The sequence below is a fragment of the Centruroides sculpturatus genome, unplaced genomic scaffold (assembly GCF_000671375.1).
Source record: "Centruroides sculpturatus isolate CEXI.00-Female unplaced genomic scaffold, Cexi_2.0 scaffold585, whole genome shotgun sequence".
NCBI lineage: Eukaryota > Metazoa > Arthropoda > Arachnida > Scorpiones > Buthidae > Centruroides > Centruroides sculpturatus.
In genome coordinates this window covers 329,752-354,304 of record NW_019384762.1, presented here as the reverse complement: position 1 = coordinate 354,304, position 24,553 = coordinate 329,752, and the positions used below count along the sequence as shown (strand labels likewise).

Below are 24,553 nucleotides of genomic sequence, written 5' to 3'. Positions count from 1 at the left end.
CCTGGAGTACTCAATTGATTCATGCATGATTATTTATATAGTCTTATGACTAACCATGTAAACTGATCAGTCTACCATATTTCTAAATGATCCTTGTATGCAAAACAGTTACAGATTATACTGCTTTTAGAAATTTAAAAATAAGTTGCCAACATTTTCTGCTAAACTGCATAACCAAATTATTTCAATTGACAGAAGTGCATCCCCTCAAATACAATTCAGCAATAAACAGACTTCTTGTTACTGAATTGAAATTTATTTATCCAAAAGAATTTTCTGAACAAAACCAATATTGCACATTGCATATATTTTCTCTGCCGGGATTGTGGTCTCCCCTTCCTCTTGTTTCTTTTAAGTATAATATTTGTTCGTTCAAACAGTGTCTGTCTGGACGACAAAGATAAATTATGACGGACAAAAATTTTACCACAGAATTTGAATGATCACTTTATTAAACATTGGGCATTGATGAGAGGAAGACTTAAAAAGAACAAAAAAAAAAAATTAAAAAAAAAAGATATCGAAAAAGTCACTCTGAATTAGATGCATAACTTCATTACGTCCAATGTTTATGGGTATGGCAATCAAATTTTGGAAAGAACCGTTCATTTACTTATTAAAATGTCAAGCACCGTGTGACTTCATTGCTGTTAGCCAATGTCAGAGAGATGCTGATAATAAATAATCGAAGAATTAACTGTCCAACTCGTCACGTTTAAAATATCCATTTGTCGGAATCACACGATCATCAGTTTTTAGATCTTTTTTTTTTTTTTTTTTAAATTCACCATCAAATAACAAATCAGAATATTGTCAAGTTGAATGAAAAATGTTTTGTACTTAAAAAATTTATAGGTACTGCTGGAAAAAACTCAATAGCTTAGTGTCGTAGTGTTCACTGGCATCCAAATGGCGCAGACTGTGCCTCTCAGTAGGATACACCTGTCAAACCAAATTTTAAGTATCTTCATTGTTTAATCCATTATTAGAAAAGATTTTATCATTACCTGTAACTGATATGGTTTTCCCGCTTTGATCATGGCATTGATGAGCTGACTTGTATGAGAAAAGTGAACGTTTTCATCCATTAAACCGTGAATGATTAGGAGTCTGTTCTCGCTATAAAAAAAGAAAGAAAAGCACATGAATTAAAATTCAGAAAGCATGCAAATTGACAGAATAAAAACTCACTTGTTTGGCAGTTGACTGACGTATGAAAGCACCGAACCGTTCGAGTAACCTTCAGGATTATTTGTGGGAGTGTCCATGTAGCGTTCAGTGTAACCCGTATCATAGAGATTCCAAGATGTGACCGGAGCTCCTGCCACAGCAATCTAAAAACATCAAATAGACTTATACCTTCTATTAAAACACTAATTGAAAAACATTAAATTTAAATAATACTACCTTGAAGATATCTGGTCTCTGTGCCAAACCCATTAGTGATAAATAACCACCTATGACAAGTAAAACTGCAGATAAGAAAATCGCATGGAAAAATGTGTACCACAGTATCTAAAAGCTTACCATAAGACCAACCGTGAATGGCTACCCGGTCCAAATCAATGTAATTTGTAGTTTCTGCCAGTTTTAACAACACTTCCACTTGGTCTGCAATCTCCACAGTTCCCTAAATAAAGAAACAAAGCACATTTAGCACAAAGATATTGAATAACAGCTAATTACAGCGAATAATCCAAATGCTAAAACATTATTCTTTGATATTGCAAAATGATTCTTTCCATTTATCTAGAACTCTTAGCAATCAATTATGCAACTATATTCATGAAATGAACAGTGTTCAGCCATACACATTTATGTAACACTTGAAGAATGCTCATTTCATGAGCAGAGTTGTGAGAACCTGGAGTAAAAAAAATTCAGTAAAATATCTCCCCAAGTTAATTTTTTAATTTTTCCATCAACTTGAATTGAAATAATATTTATCAGTGACTTCCTCTGACTGAGGGAGAAGGATATTTACTTCCTCCAAAAATGATAGGTGTTTTAGAGCAGTGAACCACCTGAACTTCTCCATACAGTTGCCTGGATTCCTTCTCTCAACAAAAGTATGGCGTCAGGTTCAAATAATCTTATTGGATGGCAACTCCATATAAAAGGGCAAAGATCACCATTAGACATTGCTCTTGGCATAGCTTTAACCCAAAATGAGCCGTATTCCTGGTTTGGCATCCTCACTGAGTGACCAACGGATAAATAGTCTGTTTCATTGTGCCTGGTTCTCGCAAAATGGAAGCAATAGTCAACGTTCACAATACAAGATACTCAAGGTAAAATGATAAATTGTATATATAAACTCTTTCAGTAAAATTATAGATTGCAGGTTGATATTCTTATCTAATTAGTTTGTCGAATTTATCCTAATATTAATTTTAGTAATTCATTCATTATGATAATCTCATATAATAAATATAGTTTTATATTTTAAACTGTCTAAGTAGTGCCTAACTCCATTGTTGGTTCATGTTAACGTGACTTGAAAGAAACCCTTGTAAGTTCCAGTTAAAGATTCAATTAAAATCTTATCCCAATTGGAAGATAAAACAAAATTTAACTTATCTTAGTTCACAAATATAAATAAGTAGTGTTGAGAACTGACAAAAAAGGAAGACCTTGACGATCTTTCCTAAACCATAATAATAATTTACCATCCTGATAGTGAGTGGGGTTAGACCAGAACAAACCCACCACTTCAAAATTAGTGTTGTCAGAATGGGGTTCAACATACCCCGAATTCACACCCTTATCTACATTATAAATTTAAATTTCCAAAACAGAACACTGAACTTTTAATTAGTTAACATTTATTGGATATGCTTAAACAAGTGTTCTACAGGGCTACATACTGAATCTATTTTATAGTTTAGAAATCTGTCACATAAGGGATCTGCACCAAGATGGCCAACAAAAAATACTGGGTGAGCACAGAGATGGAAATTATTCTAGTTGCCTGTAATTTATTTCATAAAACACAACTTAAAATATCTCTAAACTGTTCAATTTTAATTTATGCCCACACTTGTATCCTTCTGCATGTCCACTGCCACAACTGTAACCTATTGGCAAGTTTTCAAACTGTTTCACGCAATGCTGACTTGGGATGCAAAGGATTTCATTCCAAATTCTCTCTCTCAACTCCTCAAAGTTGGTTGGTTCAGTGACATACATTTGCATCTTAAGTGCCTCTTATGATTTAAAATTTAGTGGAGTCGTGTTGGATGACCTTACCGACTATCAAAAGATGTGGAAAGGGTGCTAACTTTTAGAGCATGGATGATCAGAATTTTTATAATTTATTGTACAAAACATATATACATACAGATTTGCAGATTTCCTAGTTCCAAACTGCTTTCTGCTGGAATTGTTTTGGACTTATGTTGAATGCTTCACAAACCCTTTCTACAGCTTTTGTTTGAAACTGTTGATGACCAGGGAGATGATACTGAAGGCAACAACTGTTATTGTGAAAAGGTAATGTCAATGATCACTTCTAACAAACAAATTGCCTATAGTGATACTCAACTTTAACCTGTCCTGTGTTATTCCAGACAAATCTCAGGGTTGTGACTTCTGACCTCAACCAGTTGACCGGAGATATCTTGTTTCAGCATTTTTGAAACTAGATGTTGCTAGTCGCTATAATTTTTTTGATTATTACATTTGTTAATATATTTTGAAAGTTAGTTTTAATATAAAAATTAATATCTATTTTGTTTGTGCAAAATAAAAAAATAATTTCAGATGATACAATAGCCACAATTATTCTTTTCAAAAACGTGTAATTTTCGTTAGGCTCAACAGACAGAACTTTGAACATTGGATAGGTTAACATTCTCCTCAGGTTTGTACACAGTTGTTCATCTTGAGATGAACAGACAAATCACAACCTGTGTGCATCCTGATAGTGGAAATTGACCAACTGACAATGAGAATCATTTTCTTCCCATTTTGATCACATGATATTAGCACCATGTGGAGTCAGCAGGTAACCTTAAGTGGGATTTCATTTATTGTTTTTATAAATTGATTTTTATTCTCCGTGTCAGGAAAATTATAAGTTGTAAAACTTCTACAGTGCAATACCAAATAATGGTAGGCTCCATGAGTGCACACAAGAAACTTTTACAGATAAGCTGTTCATATATTTCACTATTACCTATAATTTAATAATTATAAAGAAATGCTAGCTCTTCATAATTGCAAATAAGAGACATATTTGAATTTATAACACCATTAATTGTTGTGATGACTAATTTTAACAATGGGTAGAGATAAGTCCTAAACCACCTTTGAGTTTGGTCAAATCAGGGCCATCCATCAGTCTGGAAGTTCTGCTAGAGCTATTACAAATTCCCTTTTCCAGATGGTAAAAATCAATAAAAAAAATCTAGTGTATAAACATAGAAAAGCAACACCATACCTAAAACAACAACAACAAAAATGACTGATATGGACCAAAGATAAAATTTCGTGGACTTCAAAATGGTGTAATTTACTTGTACTGATAAGAAAAAGATCAATTTGGATGGTCCCAAAGGTTGGCAATTTTATTAGCATGATCTTAGAAGATAGGAGTTTTTGTTTGTCAAACATCAGCAAGGAGGGGCTCAGTCATGATATGGGCAGGTTTTGGATGGTCTGAAAAATTAACTTAGCATTCATAAATGGCTGAACAAAGGCAGTTGGGTATCAAAACCTCTTATATCTTGTGACATTTGGAAAGAAAATTGGTGGTCTATACTGGCAATTGCAACGAGATAATGCACGAAGCAAATTTCATTTATCAGTGGTTACTGGATAATGGCATTCAGGATCATGGAGTGGCTTCTTATTCCCATGATTAGAACCCATAGAAAATATATGAAATTTAATAGCTACAGATATGTATGCAGGAAGAAAGCAATACCGCAGTAACTCAAAGCTGCAATAGTTAGTGTGTAGGAAAAAATCGATTTAAATATGCTGCAAAATCTGGTTAACTCTAGGAATGATAAGGTTATTTTGAAAAATGATGGTTTCACTGGCTATTAAATGCCACTGGCCTTATATTTTTGCAACACCATTATTTTTGATTGTAAATAGAATAAGTAATTCTTTTACATCTATATTTATTCATGTTGCTAATTTTTTTGTTTAATTGTAATAAAAATTTATTATTTCAAACAATTGGGATGGCCTTATATTTTTGCAACACACCTTATATTTGATAGTCGTTTAGACTCAAAAGGTAGCTTGCACCAACCTTTTAGTAAACAAGTAGTCAACAAAAGTGTCATTCGTAATGAGAATGCAACAAGGTTTAGTATCACGTTTCATTTAAAATGATGTCATAACATACTCATTTTGTTTAATGACACTGCTCTGTATCATCCCTCCAGGGCTGTAACATTTAACTGTTTCATCAAAATTTTCATCCAATTCAGCAATGTTTTCCCTGTAAGCAGTTCTTGTTGGCATCTCTTCTGAAATTTCAAGAAAAAGTTCAAGGCAATTAAAATCACTTCCATCTTTTGTGTTCACTCAGTATGATACTTAAATATAAATTTCTGTTAATGCTTATGAAAGGCCATAAGTGTCAAAGAAGGATCTATTAAATAGTGTTTGGTTGGAAGTGCTTAAAAATTTGCAAAATATTGAAAACCACAATAAAATTCTTGTAACTACGTGACTAATCAGGTTTTTAACTACAAAAAAGGTTTTAAAATGGTCTGAAAGAAAAAAAACAGAGAGAAAGAGAATAAGTCTGATTTTTACAAATGAAAATGGTATCAAACATCACAAAGGTTTGACACTACTTTTGATTTACATTGATTATTTTCTATTAATATTTGTTACGACCCCGCTGTTAAGCGGGACTAAGGCCAAAGAAGAAGATTTTCTATTAATATTTGTAACAACTAAATAAGAGATTTAAGATTTATTGTGGCTTGATTTCAATATGAAGTATGCATTCAATATTGAGTATTTATGTAATTTTGCTATGGTATACACTTTTGTTATTTTACATTTAATGATAATGAAATGAAACATCATTTTGTTTTTATTTAAAAATTCTCTAAATTAATTCTTTTATATGTAAAATCATATTTTCTAAAATTATTTTGTAGTAATAAAATATGTATAACTTGCCATGCGCCCTTTTATGTGACTTTCGAAGATGATTCCCCGATTTCTCGAACCTCTGCAGTCGGCCGCTACCACTATGTATCCTTCTTGGGCTAACAGATGCTGTCTCAAATGCCTGATAAAGATAGGCTTGCATGATCATTTCAATTGCAAACAAGAAAAAGCATTTATTTGTAAATTACCACCCGTTGATTTATAACTACAAATATTACCTCATGCCCTTATATGTATTAGTAACTAATTGTACTTCCGGACCACCATAGATAGTTAGAACGGTCGGATATTTCTTATTGCTCTGCATAAATGGCGGTTTGAATATCATACCGTATATTGTTTGACCCGACTTGAGCGAGTGACTGAAGAGTTCGGGCTGCAGATATTCAAATTCCGATAATGAAATGGCTATGAAAAGATAAGTGTCGTCAGCTTAAATATAATATCCAACGCAAACATATATTTTAATGATCAAGTTTTACGTTACAATTATACTTACAAGGTGGTTCTAAGAGATAGCCTAGAGATTGGGCTGTTATATTAAAGGGTTTTGACCCATTCTGTACCAACCGATATACTTCTCCAAATGGACCATGATTTATATTACTCTGTATACTGACAAACAGGGAACAATCCTATAAAATGTAAATATATTTATTGTATTTTAATAAATTTAGTTATCATAAATATTGTTCTATATAAAACTACATTTAATTTAATATTTAATTAAAAAAACTTTCTTTCAATTACTTCAATCCTTAAATATCTGATAGATAATGCAGCATTGTTAGATAAAATTTTCAATTGCAGCTTATCTCAAATTTGTAGTGAAATGTATAAATCTAGAGTGAAATATTTATTTAACTTAAAAATGTACAGAAATAATTCCAGAAATTTTTGGAATTATTCTAGACCACTCTGATGAAATTTGAAAGTGTCATACAACAGATGGCATTTATAAGTTTCTTGTAGTGTATGTAAATGAAGGACATTGAGAGATACAATCGTAAATGAAAAGATATTGTGTGCGCCAAAACTGAAATCACATCAGCACAATGTTATGCTGTGTATTTGGTGGGACACTCACAGTGATCTGTGAGAGTCCCACCAAATACATCAGTCCACAGAATACCACTCTAATTTCCAAAATCTACTGCACTCAGCTGCAACGTTTGACTGATGCTATCAACACTAAGTAGATGAATACTGTGCACTTTCTTTGTGACAATGCAAGACCACACGTCGAGGTTGAATCAGCAGAAGCTGCTCAATTTTGAGCAAAGGTTTTCCTCACCTGCACATGACCGAGATTACGCATCAACTAATTACCATGGAACACTGGTAATGTGTCAATGAATGAATGAAGGGAATTACTTCATTCAGTCATTGATACATTGTTTGTCTATCACAACTCAATCTAGTTGTAAGTATAAATGATAAATATAATGTTCAATAATCATTACCTATGAATTAGTAATTTATATTAAATACATTATTATTATTATTATTATTCTAATAAAACTTAAAATTTTTTATATAATAAATAATTGCTTCATTTATTTACAATTAGCTTCAGTTTTAATAGATATAGAATTAAAAATTGTATTTACAAGTGAAAATTTATGATAAAATGCACTGGTGTAATTGCTTCCTCTTTCATCATAGGTTTTGATTTCTTTAATCAAAATTAGGTAGTCCTTAAAAGAGTACTTTTTTGAAACAATTTTAACTTGGTTTATGGTCCAATTTCTGTTTGTTAACTGAAAGTGACATAATACCACTGCAGTCATAACAACTATTGCTTTCAACTGTGCTGATGATTAGTGTGGCTGAATGACCTTTTCCTGTAGTGTTGGCATTCTAGAAGTCTTCATCTTTAATTGAATGCTGCACATAATTCCTCCAATTTTTGGCACTCACTTGCAAAAGTGTAACTTATCAGTCTCTGGACATCTTGTAGTTTGAGATGTGTTTCTCTGGATAAGTTACTTTTCACTTGACTTGCTACCATTTCAATTGGATTTAACTGATAATGGCATGAAGGAACACACAACACTCAGCATCCATAAACTTTTTCCAACTTATCAATAACATTTTTCATGTTTCTCCCTCATTAATTTCACCAACTGAAGAAGCTCAATCTTCAGCATGCCTGGGGGTATATAATACCTTTTTATACAGCCATGACAAGATGTGCCGTTTCTTTCAAGCTGCAGTTGGAGATTTTTTCTATTTTACACAGTGGTATTTTGCATTATCACGATAATGCAGCTATTGTGCTCTAGTTTCAGTAGAACTGATTCAAACCATTTATGGGATAATTTGTCATGCATTTCATTTTGATAACTCAGGTGTGTTTTGGATTTAAAGATTAAGCTAACTTCTTTAACAAATCCACCGTTACTTCCAATGCAAACCAAAATCAGCCACTTGCCTTTTCTACTAGGATTTTTCAAACTTATTGAGCAGCCATCGGTTTGCGTTTGCTTGGCTGATTTGATTGTACTGTCTGTTACACTCTCAATATAGTATGCTGTACTCCAGGTATCATTGCTGAATTAGATTTTCTGAATTCCAGATGTTTCTTATTGCACAAAGACCCTCTATCTTTTGTCTCCACAACATGATGTCATCCCTTTTATCTCATTTGCATAAACTGATAATTCAGATATTTTGTGAACCATGAATTCAATGAGTGCATCAAAGCAAGATTCTAATTTAATGGATTGATAAATATTTTCAAAGTTCATTACCATTCCTATCTCCTCATCTGTTAAAGTTAAACACTCCAATTCCTATATGACTTTGGCTAGATCCTGGGCAACATGTCCTCTGGTTGGTTGGATATATATCCAACCAACTAGAGGACATGTTGCCCAGTCTATGTAGGTGTTTTTCAAAAATATAAGTTGATATATTTCATTTTTGTAATACAGGTCTAATTTACTTGTTTTTTTGTTGCTCAAACACTATTAAGTGTGACAAATTTAAACATTTGGCAGTTTTCCATCTTTATTTAGTTGCTTGTTTTTCTTGTGAGTTTTTGTGAAGGCAAAAATTCTTGGCATTTGGGGGCTAGGGTTATGTGACCTTTTTAGAATGTAAGACAGAGACTAACTAGGTTTCTTTAAGCTTCTTAACTTTTCTGTCTATCCTCACAACAATTTTTTCCATCTACTATTTTTCAATCTATTTTTTAAATATAATCTTCCACAGCTTTGTTATACAATTGGTTTTACATAATTACCAATTGTTTACTTTTATCTGCTCTTGTTAAGATCAAATCATTCTCCATTAGCCACTGTTCTGTTCTTCTTATGTTTATCTTTTCATTTTTTTATTCTATGCATCTCTTATCACTGAGTGGGATGAAACAAACATCGTGAAAACAGTACACTTTCCAGCTCTTGCAATGACCATAGAAAAAAGAAATACAGTAATACCTAGACTTACGCGAACCTGGAGTTATGCGATTTTCAAATCTCGTCGATTCGTCTTTTGTTTGAGCGCCACGCAACTCTTGATTACTCACTCCCTCCACACTATTGTTCAGCTTACATGTTCAGACATGTCGTGCGGAATCGACACATAGCTACAATTTATTTTGTCTTATTTATTTCTGTGTTTGTAATATCTATGGAGACTTGACAGACTATGTGGTGATTTCTTGTAACCGTGAACGAATCAAAAGACGAGATAAGATTAACGAGAACATTTATTAGCTTACATACATCCGACTTGGATTTTACACAAATTGCGAAATTATACCCCGACTTNCAGAAGATGAGCTTACATTCTTATGGGCAAGTGAGGAAAGTGGCTTTCGACATTTATATTTAATAACTGTGAGCCTGTTAATGGAAAACTTTTCTGATTATATCGTTAATAACACATTTGAAAAACCAGAAAGTGAGCCCTTGGCAAAATTTTACAATTTATTTATTTTCTTCGTGGTCTGAAGCACTAATTTTCTTCTTACAGCTTTTTCTAGTAACAGAGTTCAAAAGAAAATTACTTTAACTGAAGGAGAATGGGAAGTCTCTGACAAAGATGTAAGTTATCATCATTTGTTTTTAATTGTTAAAGTTAGTCCCAGAATTATGTAACTTTGGGCTTGTGTACATTATTTTTGGTATAGTTGTAAAGGTAATTTTTGTGTAATTTTATTATAATGTGATTAATTTTGTGGTTGATTTGGTTTGGAAAATTAAAATAATAAGCATGTTTTACTTGCTGGTATGTAAGAAAGTCAAAATTAGATATTTGACTTCCCTCTCAATTTCTAAAGTGAACTATGCTAATAGAAATGCAACGTGTTTTTCTGTATTTTATTTGTTACTAAATATTTCTCTATATTATCCATTATTTCTTGCATGTCGACTGCATAAGGTGACTGATTAGTAGCTGTTGGACTGAGTTAAATAATTAAATTACCAATTAGAATTAGAGGTTAGTCTAAGTATGCTAGCAAATTTGAATTTTTAAGTTTAGTAACTATTTTGAAGACATTTTACTCAGGTCTAGGTATATTCAAAAATTATTTTAATATAATAAATTTAAATATAGCAGTTACCATCTTATATCTTATCTTATCATTTATAGATATTGTTTGTATTAAACAAAAATTGTTGAAATTTATAACTGCTTCAGTAGATATTCAATCACACACAACCTTATATAGCAGCACAAACTGTTATTAAACTAGTGTTTTTGTCATATTCAACATCCTTTGTCTGGTTTGTTAAACAAAAGTCAAACAATTTAAAAATCAAATAAATTACAAGTGCTAATGGAAAATGGAATTAAAACATTAAAATGTCAAGCAAGGTTTAAAAAATTGAAATAAAATAATTTTTTATTGCATATAAGATCATATTTTATTTCAGTTTTTTAAACCTTGTTTGGCATTTTAATGTTTTTTGTTCCATTTTCCATTAGTGCTTGTAAATTGTTTGATTTTTAAATTGCTTGACTTCTGTTTAGCAAACCAGACAAAGGCCATTCAATATGACGAAAACACTAGTTCAATAAAGGTTTTTGCTGCTATACAAGATTTTTATGATTGAATTGATGATAAAATATTTTTATATTCTGGCCTATTGGAATATTAAAATAACCATATGCACAGAAAAAATTAACATTTTTAATGTTATGAGTGCACACTCAACACAAAAAAGAACCGTAGATGGCTAATGCAAATGCTGTTTACCTGCCAACATGTTACTTTTATTCATAAGTCCATTCATGGTGAATAAAGTCCATTCTTCAAATTGAAGACACTTTTCTTTTATGATAGGTATTTTTATATTATAGAATAAATTCTATATTTAATGGATCTATTATAGATAACACATTAAATCTTCATTAAATTACTGTGGTATCAAAAATATCACTCATATTAAAAAGTTGTTTTGAAGGAATTTGTAGCATATAGCAATCTTGTGTACTGTACATATAGCAAGTTTTACTGTAATTGTTTACAGTAAAACCTGCAAAAGCTGGAACTTAGCAGGACTATTTTGTTTTTCCATATCTCGCAGGTTTTCTGCCATTAACAGGATGTAATCTTACCGCTTTTCTATTGCCTATACAAATGCGACAGAAATGTTTATTTACACATATATGGGATTGGATGAAAAAATAAGGCTTTTTATATTATGTTCATAATTTGTTAGATATGTTTGCATACATTATAAAGATTTTACATATAAATAAGTGGACAAAGTTTAGTTTTTAACAAAACAATCTAGCATCAATGGGCCTCATTCAGAATAATCCTTAATGCAACAGACCTCATACAAAAAAGGAAGTGGAATAAATCTAACCCTCTCCACTCAAAAATCTGGAACAGTTATCACATCTTAGGAAATAAATTTTCAATAATGAATGAACACTATCCATAAACCTTAGATGGAACATGGTTGAAATTTTAAAGTTTCCTCCACCCTGATAAAAGGTGCCGGGGTTGCTTAAGTTTTGTGAAATTAAAAAGGTCTGTGAAAAAAACAAAATAAGCCAACTTTTTAATCAATTTTTTAATTAAATGCATATCTTACAAGATATTTCTTGGGGACATTATAAATTGACCACCTGACATACAAACATCCAGAAATTTAGATTTTAATATGTAGTTTCATTATGTTATATAAATGTTTTTTATGTTCTCGTGACTATTTTTTTTTTAATACTTTATTTAATTATTTTATTGTTTAAACTTAGTTTAAAAACATAAAATAAATAGTATAAATAGAAATTTATTAAAGCAGGGGGTTCTCCTTTGAGAAGATAAAGAATTTAATAAATTTCTGGATTTGCCAATATTTAAAACATAAGATTTAAATATAAAACATAAGATATAATAATATAATAACAATAAGATTTAAATAAAACATAAGATTTTATTTTATTTATAAATTTATAAACTAGAAAGGTACTTGAATATTAAAATAATTAAAACTATATTTTAAATAAGGTGTGGGTTCAGGAAGAAAAGAGATTAGTGTTCTTCATTGGTCTGAAAGACACTCCTTTAGAAAGACATTTGTAAGCATTAATTAATTTTTTTAGTGTTTTTCTTTATAAAATAATTATTTAATAAATTTTTAATATACTAATTTAATTTTTTTCAGATATGTAGTTTCTTTAGATTATCCAAGGAACATAACTTGCTTGACAGTTCCTGGATTTTCTCATGTTGTAGCAATGAATAAGGTAAGGGCAATTGTTTTTGTGGTATTTTTGTGTGTACACATTAGAGAGGTTGAGGCGCACGTTTTAAACGTGTACGTGTGACGTTCGGCGCCGCTTTCCCGTAAGCCTAAAAGTTTGACGATGGTGTTTGAAATGTCGAGCGTGATTCCACCGACTATCCAAACACCATTGTCAAACTTTTAGGCTTACGGGAAAGCGGCGCCGAACGTCACACGTACACGTTTAAAACGTGCGCCTCAACCTCTCTAATGTGTACACACAAAAATACCACAAAAACAATTGCCCTTACCTTATTCATTGCTACAACATGAGAAAATCCAGGAACTGTCAAGCAAGTTATGTTCCTTGGATAATCTAAAGAAACTACATATCTGAAAAAAATTAAATTAGTATATTAAAAATTTATTAAATAATTATTTTATAAAGAAAAACACTAAAAAAATTAATTAATGCTTACAAATGTCTTTCTAAAGGAGTGTCTTTCAGACCAATGAAGAACACTAATCTCTTTTCTTCCTGAACCCACACCTTATTTAAAATATAGTTTTAATTATTTTAATATTCAAGTACCTTTCTAGTTTATAAATTTATAAATAAAATAAAATCTTATGTTTTATTTAAATCTTATTGTTATTATATTATTATATCTTATGTTTTATATTTAAATCTTATGTTTTAAATATTGGCAAATCCAGAAATTTATTAAATTCTTTATCTTCTCAAAGGAGAACCCCCTGCTTTAATAAATTTCTATTTATACTATTTATTTTATGTTTTTAAACTAAGTTTAAACAATAAAATAATTAAATAAAGTATTAAAAAAAAAATAGTCACGAGAACATAAAAAACATTTATATAACATAATGAAACTACATATTAAAATCTAAATTTCTGGATGTTTGTATGTCAGGTGGTCAATTTATAATGTCCCCAAGAAATATCTTGTAAGATATGCATTTAATTAAAAAATTGATTAAAAAGTTGGCTTATTTTGTTTTTTTCACAGACCTTTTTAATTTCACAAAACTTAAGCAACCCCGGCACCTTTTATCAGGGTGGAGGAAACTTTAAAATTTCAACCATGTTCCATCTAAGGTTTATGGATAGTGTTCATTCATTATTGAAAATTTATTTCCTAAGATGTGATAACTGTTCCAGATTTTTGAGTGGAGAGGGTTAGATTTATTCCACTTCCTTTTTTGTATGAGGTCTGTTGCATTAAGGATTATTCTGAATGAGGCCCATTGATGCTAGATTGTTTTGTTAAAAACTAAACTTTGTCCACTTATTTATATGTAAAATCTTTATAATGTATGCAAACATATCTAACAAATTATGAACATAATATAAAAAGCCTTATTTTTTCATCCAATCCCATATATGTGTAAATAAACATTTCTGTCGCATTTGTATAGGCAATAGAAAAGCGGTAAGATTACATCCTGTTAATGGCAGAAAACCTGCGAGATATGGAAAAACAAAATAGTCCTGCTAAGTTCCAGCTTTTGCAGGTTTTACTGTAAACAATTACAGTAAAACTTGCTATATGTACAGTACACAAGATTGCTATATGCTACAAATTCCTTCAAAACAACTTTTTAATATGAGTGATATTTTTGATACCACAGTAATTTAATGAAGATTTAATGTGTTATCTATAATAGATCCATTAAATATAGAATTTATTCTATAATATAAAAATACCTATCATAAAAGAAAAGTGTCTTCAATTTGAAGAATGGACTTTATTCACCATGAATGGACTTATGAATAAAAGTAACATGTTGGCAGGTAAACAGCATTTGCATTAGCCATCTACGGTTCTTTTTTGTGTTGAGTGTGCACTCATAACATTAAAAATGTTAATTTTTTCTGTGCATATGGTTATTTTAATATTCCAATAGGCCAGAATATAAAAATATTTTATCATCAATTCAATCATAAAAATCTTGTATAGCAGCAAAAACCTTTATTGAACTAGTGTTTTCGTCATATTGAATGGCCTTTGTCTGGTTTGCTAAACAGAAGTCAAGCAATTTAAAAATCAAACAATTTACAAGCACTAATGGAAAATGGAACAAAAAACATTAAAATGCCAAACAAGGTTTAAAAAACTGAAATAAAATATGATCTTATATGCAATAAAAAATTATTTTATTTCAATTTTTTAAACCTTGCTTGACATTTTAATGTTTTAATTCCATTTTCCATTAGCACTTGTAATTTATTTGATTTTTAAATTGTTTGACTTTTGTTTAACAAACCAGACAAAGGATGTTGAATATGACAAAAACACTAGTTTAATAACAGTTTGTGCTGCTATATAAGGTTGTGTGTGATTGAATATCTACTGAAGCAGTTATAAATTTCAACAATTTTTGTTTAATACAAACAATATCTATAAATGATAAGATAAGATATAAGATGGTAACTGCTATATTTAAATTTATTATATTAAAATAATTTTTGAATATACCTAGACCTGAGTAAAATGTCTTCAAAATAGTTACTAAACTTAAAAATTCAAATTTGCTAGCATACTTAGCCTAACCTCTAATTCTAATTGGTAATTTAATTATTTAACTCAGTCCAACAGCTACTAATCAGTCACCTTATGCAGTCGACATGCAAGAAATAATGGATAATATAGAGAAATATTTAGTAACAAATAAAATACAGAAAAACACGTTGCATTTCTATTAGCATAGTTCACTTTAGAAATTGAGAGGGAAGTCAAATATCTAATTTTGACTTTCTTACATACCAGCAAGTAAAACATGCTTATTATTTTAATTTTCCAAACCAAATCAACCACAAAATTAATCACATTATAATAAAATTACACAAAAATTACCTTTACAACTATACCAAAAATAATGTACACAAGCCCAAAGTTACATAATTCTGGGACTAACTTTAACAATTAAAAACAAATGATGATAACTTACATCTTTGTCAGAGACTTCCCATTCTCCTTCAGTTAAAGTAATTTTCTTTTGAACTCTGTTACTAGAAAAAGCTGTAAGAAGAAAATTAGTGCTTCAGACCACGAAGAAAATAAATAAATTGTAAAATTTTGCCAAGGGCTCACTTTCTGGTTTTTCAAATGTGTTATTAACGATATAATCAGAAAAGTTTTCCATTAACAGGCTCACAGTTATTAAATATAAATGTCGAAAGCCACTTTCCTCACTTGCCCATAAGAATGTAAGCTCATCTTCTGATTCTTGTGTGAAAAAATGAAGCACATCATGTACCTGTAAACATGCAAAAGAAAATATTGTAATTAAAAAATATTTGTTAATCAATCTTGGACTGTTCCCTTTCTAGTTTATAAATTTATAAATAAAATAAAATCTTATGTTTTATTTAAATCTTATTGTTATTATATTATTATATCTTATGTTTTATATTTAAATCTTATGTTTTAAATATTGGCAAATCCAGAAATTTATTAAATTCTTTATCTTCTCAAAGGAGAACCCCCTGCTTTAATAAATTTCTATTTATACTATTTATTTTATGTTTTTAAACTAAGTTTAAACAATAAAATAATTAAATAAAGTATTAAAAAAAAAAATAGTCACGAGAACATAAAAAACATTTATATAACATAATGAANTTGTGCAAAATAAAAAAATAATTTCAGATGATACAATAGCCACAATTATTCTTTTCAAAAACATGTAATTTTCGTTAGGCTCAACAGACAGAACTTTGAACATTGGATAGGTTAACATTCTCCTCAGGTTTGTACACAGTTGTTCATCTTGAGATGAACAGACAAATCACAACATGTGTGCATCCTGATAGTGGAAATTGACCAACTGACAATGAGAATCATTTTCTTCCCATTTTGATCACATGATATTAGCACCATGTGGAGTCAGCAGGTAACCTTAAGTGGGATTTCATTTATTGTTTTTATAAATTGATTTTTATTCTCCGTGTCAGGAAAATTATAAGTTGTAAAACTTCTACAGTGCAATACCAAATAATGGTAGGCTCCATGAGTGCACACAAGAAACTTTTACAGATAAGCTGTTCATATATTTCACTATTACCTATAATTTAATAATTATAAAGAAATGCTAGCTCTTCATAATTGCAAATAAGAGACATATTTGAATTTATAACACCATTAATTGTTGTGATGACTAATTTTAACAATGGGTAGAGATAAGTCCTAAACCACCTTTGAGTTTGGTCAAATCAGGGCCATCCATCAGTCTGGAAGTTCTGCTAGAGCTATTACAAATTCCCTTTTCCAGATGGTAAAAATCAATAAAAAAAATCTAGTGTATAAACATAGAAAAGCAACACCATACCTAAAACAACAACAACAAAAATGACTGATATGGACCAAAGATAAAATTTCGTGGACTTCAAAATGGTGTAATTTACTTGTACTGATAAGAAAAAGATCAATTTGGATGGTCCCAAAGGTTGGCAATTTTATTAGCATGATCTTAGAAGATAGGAGTTTTTGTTTGTCAAACATCAGCAAGGAGGGGCTCAGTCATGATATGGGCAGGTTTTGGATGGTCTGAAAAATTAACTTAGCATTCATAAATGGCTGAACAAAGGCAGTTGGGTATCAAAACCTCTTATATCTTGTGACATTTGGAAAGAAAATTGGTGGTCTATTCTGGCAATTGCAACGAGATAATGCACGAAGCAAATTTCATTTATCAGTGGTTACTGGATAATGGCATTCAGGATCATGGAGTGGCTTCTTATTCCCATGATTAGAACCCATAGAAAATATATGAAATTTAATAGCTACAGATATGTATGCAGGAAGAAAGCAATACCGCAGTAACTCAAAGCTGCAATAGTTAGTGTGTAGGAAAAAATCGATTTAAATATGCTGCAAAATCTGGTTAACTCTAGGAATGATAAGGTTATTTTGAAAAATGATGGTTTCACTGGCTATTAAATGCCACTGGCCTTATATTTTTGCAACACCATTATTTTTGATTGTAAATAGAATAAGTAATTCTTTTACATCTATATTTATTCATGTTGCTAATTTTTTTGTTTAATTGTAATAAAAATTTATTATTTCAAACAATTGGGATGGCCTTATATTTTTGCAACACACCTTATATTTGATAGTCGTTTAGACTCAAAAGGTAGCTTGCACCAACCTTTTAGTAAACAAGTAGTCAACAAAAGTGTCATTCGTAATGAGAATGCAACAAGGTTTAGTATCACGTTTCATTTAAAATGATGTCATAACATACTCATTTTGTTTAATGACACTGCTCTGTATCATCCCTCCAGGGCTGTAACATTTAACTGTTTCATCAAAATTTTCATCCAATTCAGCAATGTTTTCCCTGTAAGCAGTTCTTGTTGGCATCTCTTCTGAAATTTCAAGAAAAAGTTCAAGGCAATTAAAATCACTTCCATCTTTTGTGTTCACTCAGTATGATACTTAAATATAAATTTCTGTTAATGCTTATGAAAGGCCATAAGTGTCAAAGAAGGATCTATTAAATAGTGTTTGGTTGGAAGTGCTTAAAAATTTGCAAAATATTGAAAACCACAATAAAATTCTTGTAACTACGTGACTAATCAGGTTTTTAACTACAAAAAAGGTTTTAAAATGGTCTGAAAGAAAAAAAACAGAGAGAAAGAGAATAAGTCTGATTTTTACAAATGAAAATGGTATCAAACATCACAAAGGTTTGACACTACTTTTGATTTACATTGATTATTTTCTATTAATATTTGTTACGACCCCGCTGTTAAGCGGGACTAAGGCCAAAGAAGAAGATTTTCTATTAATATTTGTAACAACTAAATAAGAGATTTAAGATTTATTGTGGCTTGATTTCAATATGAAGTATGCATTCAATATTGAGTATTTATGTAATTTTGCTATGGTATACACTTTTGTTATTTTACATTTAATGATAATGAAATGAAACATCATTTTGTTTTTATTTAAAAATTCTCTAAATTAATTCTTTTATATGTAAAATCATATTTTCTAAAATTATTTTGTAGTAATAAAATATGTATAACTTGCCATGCGCCCTTTTATGTGACTTTCGAAGATGATTCCCCGATTTCTCGAACCTCTGCAGTCGGCCGCTACCACTATGTATCCTTCTTGGGCTAACAGATGCTGTCTCAAATGCCTGATAAAGATAGGCTTGCATGATCATTTCAATTGCAAACAAGAAAAAGCATTTATTTGTAAATTACCACCCGTTGATTTATAACTACAAATATTACCTCATGCCCTTATATGTATTAGTAACTAATTGTACTTCCGGACCACCATAGATAGTTAGAACGGTCGGATATTTCTTATTGCTCTGCATAAATGGCGGTTTGAATATCATACCGTATATTGTTTGACCCGACTTGAGCGAGTGACTGAAGAGTTCGGGCTGCAGATATTCAAATTCCGATAATGAAATGGCTATGAAAAGATAAGTGTCGTCAGCTTAAATATAATATCCAACGCAAACATATATTTTAATGATCAAGTTTTACGTTACAATTATACTTACAAGGTGGTTCTAAGAGATAGCCTAGAGATTGGGCTGTTATATTAAAGGGTTTTGACCCATTCTGTACCAACCGATATACTTCTCCAAATGGACCATGATTTATATTACTCTGTATACTGACAAACAGGGAACAATCCTATAAAATGTAAATATATTTATTGTATTTTAATAAATTTAGTTATCATAAATATTGTTCTATATAAAACTACATTTAATTTAATATTTAATTAAAAAAACTTTCTTTCAATTACTTCAATCCTTAAATATCTGATAGATAATGCAGCATTGTTAGATAAAATTTTCAATTGCAGCTTATCTCAAATTTGTAGTGAAATGTATAAATCTAGAGTGAAATATTTATTTAACTTAAAAATGTACAGAAATAATTCCAGAAATTTTTGGAATTATTCTAGACCACTCTGATGAAATTTGAAAGTGTCATACAACAGATGGCATTTATAAGTTTCTTGTAGTGTATGTAAATGAAGGACATTGAGAGATACAATCGTAAATGAAAAGATATTGTGTGCGCCAAAACTGAAATCACATCAGCACAATGTTATGCTGTGTATTTGGTGGGACACTCACAGTGATCTGTGAGAGTCCCACCAAATACATCAGTCCACAGAATACCACTCTAATTTCCAAAATCTACTGCACTCAGCTGCAACGTTTGACTGATGCTATCAACACTAAGTAGATGAATACTGTGCACTTTCTTTGTGACAATGCAAGACCACACGTCGAGGTTGAATCAGCAGAAGCTGCTCAATTTTGAGCAAAGGTTTTCCTCACCTGCACATGACCGAGATTACGCATCAACTAATTACCATGGAACACTGGTAATGTGTCAATGAATGAATGAAGGGAATTACTTCATTCAGTCATTGATACATTGTTTGTCTATCACAACTCAATCTAGTTGTAAGTATAAATGATAAATATAATGTTCAATAATCATTACCTATGAATTAGTAATTTATATTAAATACATTATTATTATTATTATTATTCTAATAAAACTTAAAATTTTTTATATAATAAATAATTGCTTCATTTATTTACAATTAGCTTCAGTTTTAATAGATATAGAATTAAAAATTGTATTTACAAGTGAAAATTTATGATAAAATGCACTGGTGTAATTGCTTCCTCTTTCATCATAGGTTTTGATTTCTTTAATCAAAATTAGGTAGTCCTTAAAAGAGTACTTTTTTGAAACAATTTTAACTTGGTTTATGGTCCAATTTCTGTTTGTTAACTGAAAGTGACATAATACCACTGCAGTCATAACAACTATTGCTTTCAACTGTGCTGATGATTAGTGTGGCTGAATGACCTTTTCCTGTAGTGTTGGCATTCTAGAAGTCTTCATCTTTAATTGAATGCTGCACATAATTCCTCCAATTTTTGGCACTCACTTGCAAAAGTGTAACTTATCAGTCTCTGGACATCTTGTAGTTTGAGATGTGTTTCTCTGGATAAGTTACTTTTCACTTGACTTGCTACCATTTCAATTGGATTTAACTGATAATGGCATGAAGGAACACACAACACTCAGCATCCATAAACTTTTTCCAACTTATCAATAACATTTTTCATGTTTCTCCCTCATTAATTTCACCAACTGAAGAAGCTCAATCTTCAGCATGCCTGGGGGTATATAATACCTTTTTATACAGCCATGACAAGATGTGCCGTTTCTTTCAAGCTGCAGTTGGAGATTTTTTCTATTTTACACAGTGGTATTTTGCATTATCACGATAATGCAGCTATTGTGCTCTAGTTTCAGTAGAACTGATTCAAACCATTTATGGGATAATTTGTCATGCATTTCATTTTGATAACTCAGGTGTGTTTTGGATTTAAAGATTAAGCTAACTTCTTTAACAAATCCACCGTTACTTCCAATGCAAACCAAAATCAGCCACTTGCCTTTTCTACTAGGATTTTTCAAACTTATTGAGCAGCCATCGGTTTGCGTTTGCTTGGCTGATTTGATTGTACTGTCTGTTACACTCTCAATATAGTATGCTGTACTCCAGGTATCATTGCTGAATTAGATTTTCTGAATTCCAGATGTTTCTTATTGCACAAAGACCCTCTATCTTTTGTCTCCACAACATGATGTCATCCCTTTTATCTCATTTGCATAAACTGATAATTCAGATATTTTGTGAACCATGAATTCAATGAGTGCATCAAAGCAAGATTCTAATTTAATGGATTGATAAATATTTTCAAAGTTCATTACCATTCCTATCTCCTCATCTGTTAAAGTTAAACACTCCAATTCCTATATGACTTTGGCTAGATCCTGGGCAACATGTCCTCTGGTTGGTTGGATATATATCCAACCAACTAGAGGACATGTTGCCCAGTCTATGTAGGTGTTTTTCAAAAATATAAGTTGATATATTTCATTTTTGTAATACAGGTCTAATTTACTTGTTTTTTTGTTGCTCAAACACTATTAAGTGTGACAAATTTAAACATTTGGCAGTTTTCCATCTTTATTTAGTTGCTTGTTTTTCTTGTGAGTTTTTGTGAAGGCAAAAATTCTTGGCATTTGGGGGCTAGGGTTATGTGACCTTTTTAGAATGTAAGACAGAGACTAACTAGGTTTCTTTAAGCTTCTTAACTTTTCTGTCTATCCTCACAACAATTTTTTCCATCTACTATTTTTCAATCTATTTTTTAAATATAATCTTCCACAGCTTTGTTATACAATTGGTTTTACATAATTACCAATTGTTTACTTTTATCTGCTCTTGTTAAGATCAAATCATTCTCCATTAGCCACTGTTCTGTTCTTCTTATGTTTATCTTTTCATTTTTTTATTCTATGCATCTCTTATCACTGAGTGGGATGAAACAAACATCGTGAAAACAGTACACTTTCCAGCTCTTGCAATGACCATAGAAAAAAGAAATACAGTAATACCTAGACTTACGCGAACCTGGAGTTATGCGATTTTCAAATCTCGTCGATTCGTCTTTTGTTTGAGCGCCACGCAACTCTTGATTACTCACTCCCTCCACACTATTGTTCAGCTTACATGTTCAGACATGTCGTGCGGAATCGACACATAGCTACAATTTATTTTGTCTTATTTATTTCTGTGTTTGTAATATCTATGGAGACTTGACAGACTATGTGGTGATTTCTTGTAACCGTGAACGAATCAAAAGACGAGATAAGATTAACGAGAACATTTATTAGCTTACATACATCCGACTTGGATTTTACACAAATTGCGAAATTATACCCCGACTTAAGCGATTATTGCTCGGTCCCACCTATTGCATAAGTTTGGGGTATTACTGTATATAAGATGTTTATTAAAAAAAAAAAAAAAATATGTTCCAAATTTTAATAACATAGATGGCATATAGAGCAGGTTGAAAACATTCGTTGGAATTAATAAATAATTCTGTTTGATAAGGTGTAGCTGTGAAAAGTTAAAAAAGTATATAACAGCAAAAATTAATGACTTATACCTAAATGTCAGGGATGCAAACAAATTAGCCTTGGCATGAAAATACATAAAAGAAATTAAGGTATAAAAACCCTTAGTTCGTATATGGCCCTGCAATCAACTTTATTTTTTTATTTATTTATTTATTTTTATCTAACATTTTTATTTAATCTTTCTTAAGTGTCGAAAATGACTGTATTTTGCTGTTTTAATATACCAAAAAACTGTCAATTTGAGCAGTTGTCACCCTTTCTTCCAACTGTTTAGTACTGTGCCTTATCCAGCTCCAATGGATACTTCATCTATGGAGATCTTCCTCATCTACTGTTACACATTTTGAAGAACTATTTCCTGTGATTAAGAACTTTTTCTACAACATTCCTGAACGAGTCAACCTCATCCAGTCAATGAGCATCAGACCATCCTTGAGCACCATCAACCTCAAGTATTTATCAACTCACAATCAATTGTAAACTCTCTCTCTCTCGTGCTTAACGACTCGCTGCTATTGTCCCAAAATCCTAAATTATTTTGCAACTCATGTCCGAAATGTATAATTTTTTGTGTAAATAAACAGATATTAGTTTTATTTAACCTGTGGTAGGGTGCCTTCTTTCTGTCATGTCTCTAGACCTCCTCCATTTCAAACCAGACTGCCTACACATGCGACTGCTCATGTGAAGTAACTACCTAATAGTACATTGGTTTCTGTGCCTGCCCCAAAGACACCAGTCCTGACACAGGCAATGCTGACGTGGTGCTGACCCTTTGGTCACATAATTTGAAGACAATACAAAAATAATTTGTAATCATAGCCAGTCTTTCTTGACCATAGAAATGTGAACACAACAGACTTTAGAAGCTTCTGCATTTAAAACAAAAAAAAAAAAAAAAAGTATATGAAGTTTGTCCTTTCTTCACACCTTAGGAAATAACAGTGTCATGGCTGAGTTGACCTTTCTTTAAAAATTCCTTGTCTGCCTTAATATGTAAAAATGTTACAATCTTCCTTTGAATGTTTTTTAACTATATTGTTGCCTGAAGGAAGATTGTAACATTTTACAAACCAAGGCATATGAGAAGTTTCTAAAGAAAGGTCAACTCTGCCTTGAGACTGATTTCCTAAGGTGTGTAGAAAGGACAAGATCTGAAGACACTTTTCATAATATTTTGTATATTTTGTAAGTTAATATATATATGATATATTTTAATTTAGAAAATTATACATATAATTTATAACTTAGAAAATTATATGTATATGTTGATGTTTCAACTTTGTTAGTACTTGCATTCCTGCAATACAGATAGGAAATTATAAACACCTAAAATTATTATTGTGTTTATCTTCAAATTACATAATTTTTTCTTATGAAAGTGTATTTTATATTATAATTGCTATAAAGGAAAGGAATACTCAAACTATTTAAAATCAAAATATAATATATACAATATTTCAACTTAATAGAGAGGTTGAGGTCACACGTACACGTTTACACGTTTAAACGTGTACGTGTGACGTTCGGCGCCGCTTTCCCGTAAGCCTAAAAGTTTGACGATGGTGTTTGAAATGTCGAGCGTGATTCCACCGACTATCCAAACACCATTGTCAAACTTTTAGGCTTACGGGAAAGCGGCGCCGAACGTCACACGTACACGTTTACACGTTTAAAACGTGCGCCTCAACCTCTCTATTAA

General features: G+C 31.0%; 1 protein-coding gene and 1 long non-coding RNA gene across 2 annotated transcripts in view; both read right to left on the bottom strand.

The window, feature by feature from the left end:
* Positions 1-714: 714 nt before the first annotated feature.
* The window catches only part of LOC111628820 (dipeptidyl peptidase 9-like), a 38,105-nt gene continuing 14,266 nt past the window's right edge, over positions 715-24,553 (bottom strand). Inside the window, exons 7-21 of the mRNA XM_023372661.1 lie at positions 19,380-19,515; positions 19,099-19,312; positions 18,890-19,001; positions 15,944-16,109; positions 15,801-15,871; positions 13,310-13,380; positions 13,142-13,223; positions 6,641-6,776; positions 6,360-6,549; positions 6,151-6,262; positions 1,528-1,630; positions 1,408-1,457; positions 1,192-1,334; positions 1,008-1,119; positions 715-942 (exon numbers count right to left, since the gene is read on the bottom strand). Of these exons, the coding sequence (XP_023228429.1) occupies positions 850-942; positions 1,008-1,119; positions 1,192-1,334; positions 1,408-1,457; positions 1,528-1,630; positions 6,151-6,262; positions 6,360-6,549; positions 6,641-6,776; positions 13,142-13,223; positions 13,310-13,380; positions 15,801-15,871; positions 15,944-16,109; positions 18,890-19,001; positions 19,099-19,312; positions 19,380-19,515 (1,791 nt within the window). The 3' untranslated portion in view covers positions 715-849. The remainder of the gene's footprint in view (positions 943-1,007; positions 1,120-1,191; positions 1,335-1,407; positions 1,458-1,527; positions 1,631-6,150; positions 6,263-6,359; positions 6,550-6,640; positions 6,777-13,141; positions 13,224-13,309; positions 13,381-15,800; positions 15,872-15,943; positions 16,110-18,889; positions 19,002-19,098; positions 19,313-19,379; positions 19,516-24,553) is intronic.
* Positions 18,910-19,536, bottom strand: LOC111628831. The gene is made up of 3 exons (XR_002757235.1): positions 19,380-19,536; positions 19,099-19,288; positions 18,910-19,001 (listed from the first exon to the last, which is right to left on the bottom strand). It is a non-coding gene; the product is annotated as an uncharacterized LOC111628831 (long non-coding RNA).